The sequence below is a fragment of the Procambarus clarkii genome, chromosome 28 (assembly GCF_040958095.1).
Source record: "Procambarus clarkii isolate CNS0578487 chromosome 28, FALCON_Pclarkii_2.0, whole genome shotgun sequence".
Classification (NCBI taxonomy): domain Eukaryota; kingdom Metazoa; phylum Arthropoda; class Malacostraca; order Decapoda; family Cambaridae; genus Procambarus; species Procambarus clarkii.
The window spans coordinates 40834079-40841578 of record NC_091177.1 but is presented as its reverse complement, the minus strand read 5'-3'; the positions used below and the strand labels follow the sequence as shown (position 1 = coordinate 40841578).

At 40.5% G+C, this 7500-nt stretch overlaps 1 protein-coding gene across 1 annotated transcript in view; it reads left to right on the top strand.

Annotated features, from left to right (window-relative positions):
* The window catches only part of LOC123751702 (probable glutamate receptor), a 97919-nt gene that overhangs the window by 38247 nt on the left and 52172 nt on the right, over positions 1-7500 (top strand). The window contains exons 8-9 of the mRNA XM_069332713.1: positions 1813-1903; positions 6674-6974. Of these exons, the coding sequence (XP_069188814.1) occupies positions 1813-1903; positions 6674-6974 (392 nt within the window). The remainder of the gene's footprint in view (positions 1-1812; positions 1904-6673; positions 6975-7500) is intronic.

Sequence of the window (7500 nt, the reverse complement as noted above, 5' to 3'; positions counted from 1 at the left end):
GAGGCTGGACTCAAGGTTGCAACTGAGATATAAAATCCTCCAGGAATCAGAAAGCAAGAAAGGTTTGGGGGTTATTATACCGCACCTGTTCCTTGAAGACCACATTAAAAGGATATTATCAGTGGCATATGTGAAACCGAGATAAGAAGTGCTTCTAGAAACTTTTGTAAAGAATCATTCAGGACCTTGTATACCTCTTATGTTCAGACCAATTTTGGGATATGCAAGAATCCACAGAGTAGAATCCACATTTAGTCAAACACAAGACAAAGTTAGAAAAAGTTCAGAGGTATGATTCCTGACTAGTCTCTGTGCTGAGTGGTATGAACTATGAGGTAAGACTACAGGAAGACTATTACCTCACGTCACTGGAAGACATGAGAGTTGTGGGTGACATAATTACCACCAACAAAATTCTGCGAGTTATTGATAGGTTATATATAAACAAACTATTTATTACAGGGAGATACAAGAACAGGGGACACAGGTAAAAATTTAGTACCCAAATGATCCACAGTGACGTTAGAAATAATCGAGTGCAGGAGAGCAACCCGTTCTCGCAAATTTAATAAGTCAATATTGACTTATTAAATATGTGCATAGGTGACATTCTTAACATAATAGATACCCTTAAAAAGATTCATAGAAAACACCGACCTTACCTAACCTTGTTAGTATCTTAAGATAAGCATCTTATTGCTTCGTAATTACAATTATTACTTAACCTATACCTATTATAGGTTAGGTAATAATTGTAATTACGAAGCAATAAGATGCTTATCTTAAGATACTAACAAGGTTAGGTAAGGTCGGTGTTTCCTATGAATCTTTTTAGGGGTATCTATTATGTTTAGTATATCACCTATGCACGTAGTTGATAAGTCAATATTGACTTTACGAATTTGCGAGAACGGGTTGGGAGAGACCCGGGCTACGCCGGAAAGCCACTTCCCGTTAAGGTATAAGCATTGCGGGGAAACGAAGACAAGCGGTTATATCATTCGGAGGCTATTCACTTATTGCTAATTTATAATTTTGTACAAATATATTGATCGTTATGTTAGGAAGAGTTAGGTTAGCTTGTGTATGGCTATATTAAGTTTGGTTAGGTTAAGTTACTTTGGGTATGATTGAAATAGGTTAGGATAGACTAAGTTAGATTAGACTAGTTAGCTTAGGTGTGCTAGGTTGGGTTATGTTTGGCTCGGTTAGTTTATGTTTGGGTAGGCTAGGTTGGGTAAGTTTATGTTTGGGTAGGCTAGGTTGGGTAAGTTTATGTTTGGGTAGGCTAGGTTGGGTTACTTTATGTTTGGGTAGGCTAGGTTGGGTTACTTTATGTTTGGGTAGGCTAGGTTGGGTAAGTTTATGTTTGGGTAGGCTAGGTTGGGTAAGTTTATGTTTGGGTAGGCTTGGTTGGGTTATTTTATGTTTGGTTAGACTAGGTTGGGTTAGTTTATGTTTGGCTAGGCTATTTTGGGCTAATTTATGTTTCGTTAGGCAGGGTTTGGTTAGTTTGTGTTTGGCTAGGCTAGGTTGGGTTAATTTATGTTTGGTTAGGCTTGACTGGGTTATTTTATGTTTGGCTATTCTTGGTTGGGTTTGTTTATGTTTGGCTAGGCTAGGTTGGGTTTGGTTAGTTTAGATTTGGCTTGGTTAGGTTGGATTGGGTTAGTTTAGGTTTGGCTAGGTTGGGTTAGTTTAAAGTTAGCTTAGGTTAATCCGGGTTATAGTAAAAACGTTTCTGATATTCAATGGCAAAATGTTTTTATGAGAAGGTAACGTGTAAGCAGTAAGTATTATCTTCTCTCACAGGTACACAAACGTTATTCCTCGCGATAACACTTTTGGCATAAAGGCAGATGACGGTTCCTGGACGGGCATGCTAGGAATGGTACAGAGAAGGGTAAGTCTAAGGTAAAAAATGGTACAGAGACAGGTAAGTCTAAGGTAAGGAAGGGTACAGAGAAGGTAAGTCTAACGTAAGGAAGGGTACAGAGACAGGTAAGTCTAATGTAAGGAATGGTACAGAGACAGGTAAGTCTAATGTAAGGAATGGTACAGAGACAGGTAAGTCTAAGGTAAGGAATGGTACAGAGACAGGTAAGTCTAAGGTAAGAAAGGGTACAGAGACAGGTAAGTATAAGGTAAGGAAGGGTACAGAGAAGGTAAGTCTAACGTAAGGAAGGGTACAGAGACAGGTAAGTCTAATGTAAGGAATGGTACAGAGACAGGTAAGTCTAATGTAAGGAATGGTACAGAGACAGGTAAGTCTAATGTAAGGAATGGTACAGAGACAGGTAAGTCTAAGGTAAGAAAGGGTACAGAGACAGGTAAGTCTAAGGTAAGGAATGGTACAGAGACAGTTAAGTCTAAGGTAAGGAAGGGTACAGAGACAGGTAAGTCTAATGTAAGGAATGGTACAGAGACAGGTAAGTCTAAGGTAAGGAAGGTACAGAGACAGGTAAGTCTAATGTAAGGAATGGTACAGAGACAGGTAAGTCTAAGGTAAGGAAGGTACAGAGACAGGTAAGTCTAATGTAAGGAATGGTACAGAGACAGGTAAGTCTAAGGTAAGGAAGGTACATAGACAGGCACCAATAATACAAGGGCTGGGATCCTATTCAGCAACGACAGTTTGGCGACGGCGGTGTTTAGTGTCATATTACACAACACAACTTCTAATAATTCACAACATCTGTCTCCAGCTACCGAGTCCTTCTGTAAGACCAGGTTTTCAACACTGATATGGTATCTCCTTTTATCCTTAACCGTTTCAACAACCGGCATAAATAAATAATTCATGAGAATATTAATACCAATTAATTTAGTCCAAGGACAAGCCGACATTCTATATATTAAGATTATATCGTGGTCTTCCCGCTCCACATACACAAGGTTGAATTACAGAAAGCCCTCCAGGATGCAACTCCTGGTGGGCTGCTCTGCAATCGCCTGCACTATAGAAAATAAGGTGGTTGGTACTCACGACACGACGAAGTCAATGACATCATTAAGGCCTTGCCTCTGCCCAGTCCAACAGAGAGAGTACAAACGCAATCTTTTGAACCGTAACTCTGTTAGCTTTGATGGCTGACCAGATGGAATCACACTGCACTCTTGGAAACATGGCAGGCAGTTGGCATGGGACTATACTTGCGTATCCACCCTGGCAGCCACATACATCAACCTCTCTTTCGGCCAAGCAGGAGCTGCGGCGGCACACACAGAAAGAGACAAGTCAACCAAGTACAGAGAAATAGATCAACGATACAATTTCGTTCCAATAGGATCCGAGACCCCTTGGTCCATGGGGAAAGAGTGAAAGGAGGTTTCTAAAGGATCTTGGTTCCTGGTTTACTGAAACTACAAGACACCCGAGGAGCGGCAAGTTTTCTCTTCCAGGTCCTCAGTGTAGCGATCCAGAGGGTAAATCCCGCTGCATCCTCGGTTCCTGCCCGGCGTCGGAGGAGTTTGAAGAAATCTACATCCTCTAGGAAACAAACTAACCTTTATTTGCTCGTAACGTTCACTATTTGTAACTAATCAGATATGTAACGGTGAAACCTTGTATAAAAATGTATACAACATAAATATATATATATTTTTTTTTTTTTTTTTTTTTTTAATTTTGTGAGGGTACCACCTCTGGTGCCAATGTGGGGACCCATAGCCTCGGAGAAGAAAATAAAAAGTATTCAGAGGAGACCTTGTGGTTTCTCACTGAACACTAACATTATCTTCTCCTACCACCCCCATTCTTTTGTATGTACACATATATATTTATGTACTTTATTTGAACTTTGTTACAAAAAAGGAGTTACATATGGGTTACAAAGATGGTTATCATAGGTTGTCGAGTTCCTCCAGCTCCTCAGATGGCGGGCAGGAACCCTGGATGCAGTGCGCATTTCCCCTCTGTATCGCCACACTGAGGCGCTGGAAAAGAAAGCTTGCAGCTCTTGGGTCCCTTGTTGTTTCAATGAGCCTAGAACCCAGTTCCTTCAAAAAACTGGTAGCACTTTTACCCCAGGCGCCGAGTGTCTCAGAAGCAATGGGGACAAAATTGTAGTGGTGATCCAGTTCTGTATACTTACGGGATTTGGCTGCTTCCCTGTGGGTGGCAGCGCCACCTGGTTGTGCAACACTGAGGTTAATGTATGTGTTAGCCAGGGTTGATACGCACGTGTAGTCCCATACCAACTGCTTGCCATTCTTCCAGGGGTTCACTGTGATACCATCCGGGCGACCAATAAGAGCATCAGAGTTACGGGGCGTTAGGTAACGGGGCTCTCTTTGAGCTGGGCATCCAGCTGTGGTGAGGCTCCTCTTGATGATGTCGTTAACTTCACTGTGCCTCGAGTGCCATCCCCCTGTGCTTTGGCAGAGTAGGCCATGGTGGCCGTACCTGTCAGCCACCACCTCGCCGCAAATACACCTATATCTGGTGTGGATTGGGGCAGCAAGGCGGAGGGCCACAGCAATTCGGAGGGCGTGTGGTGTGAGACGCGTGCCAGTTGCCGACATAGGGGTTGCTAACAGGAAATCCCCTGCATGTGGTGCTGCTACTGCTGTGAGGCGAGCAATGTCGTGTTGTGTTGTTGCAGCACCCAGGCACTCTGCAGCAACTTGGTCTACAATGGGGCCATCCCAGCTGGATTGCTTGTGGGCTTTTGGGGATGGTGGTTGAGGTGATTGGCCTGCACGAGAGGCCCACTCTGTGGCACAGCGTGTAAAATTGGGATCATGTACACCTGCCAGCTGATGTAAGTGGGCAGGTAGAATTTCCTTCACAAGGTATATATATATATATATATATATATATATATATATATATATATATATATATATATATATATATATATTAGTATATTTTGGTAGCAGTCTTTCCTGTAGACATATATTATTAAATATGACCGAAAAAGTAAGATTAATAATTCTAACACGAATTTTCTCGATGTTTCGTACGTTTCTTTTCACTGTTGGTGGTAATTCAAAAATCAATTCTCCAAAATTCATTTTTATTTCTAGTCTGACGCGACACTTGAGCGCGTTTCGTAAAACTTATTACATTTTCAAAGATGAAAATGTATATATATATATATATATATATATATATATATATATATATATATATATATATATATATATATATATATATATATATATATATATATATATATATATATATATATATATATATATATATATATATATACATAAATGTAAGTGTGTGCTTTTAAATTAATATGAACGATTTCAAATTTAAGGTTTTTAATTTTAATGTGATATATATGATGGTAAATGGAAGTTTAAGCTATTTTGAGTAGTAAGATTTTGGAGTAACTGAAAAAACATCACAGGATCCACTGGCAGAAGGCAACTGGATAACGGATAAATTTGAGGGGAAGAAGGGCCCCCCAAAGACAATGTGATTCCTTATAGTTATCCGCCTGTCTTCAACTGAATATACCTGGGCAGGAGAGGCTACCAAAGTTGTCCTAGAAGCCATTGTCACTAGTAACAAGTAACTAGCAACAGTCCAGGAGTCAAAATCTTCACACACACAGTCAGGTTAAGTTATAGTAACAAAATAAGAAGCCAATGTGGACACAAGAGATGGAACTCAACACTGCATCAGCTTAAGACCAGTAACACGACTGTTGACCTCAATGCTGCAAGTAGCTTATAACCTGAAAGAGTTTTCTCACATGATGCGGATGCTGCATGGAGGGTGAGGAGGGATGGAGAGGCTGGTGAGGGATGCATACTGTCATTAGTGCGCCTACTGACGCTTGGAGAAACATGAGCAGCAGAAACGTTAAACAACGTGAAAATTATTTCATCTTGAAATATACTTATCCAGTTAAAAATACAACTTTCAAGAACGATCGCTGAATCGTTCTTTCTTGACATTATTGAAACAAGGAAATATGAAATTGGCATTCAAACACTGAAAGTTGTCTATATGAAGAAAACCTTATGTTGCAAATTTCAACCCGTGACTTGTAAATTGGAAGTTTCAACCAATGAGTTGCAAACTTGAAGTTTCAGACCATGAGTTAAAAACTTGAAGTTTCAACCTATGAGTTGCCAAGTACAAGTATCAACCCATAAGTTGGAAATCAGAAGTTTCAAGCGAGAAGTTATAACTCAAATACGTGACCAGCTGCACGTCATAATACGTGACCAGCTGCACGTCATAATACGTGACCAGCTGCACGTCATAATACGTGACCAGCTGCACGTCATAATACGTGACCAGCTGCACCTCATAATACGTAACCAGCTGCACCTCATAATACGTAACTAGCTGCACGTCATATAATGCAATTTGTTGTTCCGTCATTATAAATCTCCGTGCAGCTGCATGGCTTAATTTACAATGCATTTAATGGCATTTAATTTACAATGTGTTTATCACTGGGCACAGACAGCAAAGACTTCAATTTTCATTGTTTATGAAATAATTCCGCTGGTGAATATGGCTTGTTTCTCCAAGGGTCCTACATTAAATTTAACATTCCACTTTGGTTTTTCTATAATAACTTATAGTCCGTTTTATATTAACTGATACAGAGAGTAACATTATATTGCAAACAGAAGCAAAATTGATTTTGAAAGTCAATATTGCTTAGCAAGTAATAATAATTATTTTCATGATTAACACATATAGGAAGCAGACATCGCCATTGGTCCCTTCGGTCTCTCGCTCACCCGCGCTGAGGCGGTAGACTTCTCCTGGCCGCTATGGTACGAAAGCTCGCGGATACTAGCTGGTCGTGGGCGTCCAGAGATCGACCCGTGGGGCTTCGTGCAGCCCCTTGCGCCTCTGGTGTGGGTTGGCATCCTTGCGGCGATGCTGGCCGTGCCTCTGGTGGAGTTCCTGTTCTCATGGTTGCTCTCTGTCCGGAACTCTGCTTGGAGCAACTGGCTGCTCAACACATTGGATTTTGCCTTTGTACTATTGCAACAAGGTAAGTGAGCTACGCTGACTAGCAAATACAGCTGCTGTTGCTTTATTAGGCTCTCTCCTTAATATGCCACCAAATATATTTTTCAATGGTAAAATTTAATTCACTCACCGTCTCTAACGAGTCTTTAATACCCCCTTCCTTTTACATTATCATAGCGTTTGATCGTGCATTCCCCTTCCCCCTCTACATTAAATCGTTCCTGCCCTTTCCCTTCGGATATCTACCTCCCATATTAACTATCTGGACCCCCCCCCCCCCATCTCATCTATCCCCTCAAATCTTCATCATCTGGACCTCCTCCCATCCTCTACCCCATTCCCATATTAAGACAATATATGTTAGGACATTAAAAGATGTTAAATTTTAATTGAACTTTATTGACTATTTGTATATATATGAAAAGGGATCCAACTGGTCCAAGTTTCAGCATCACAGCCAAAATAAAAAGGAAGTGTTTTATCAAAGAATTTTCACCATTTTCAAATATTTAGTAAAAACACAAGTGTCAACTAAAATCCTTTCTATG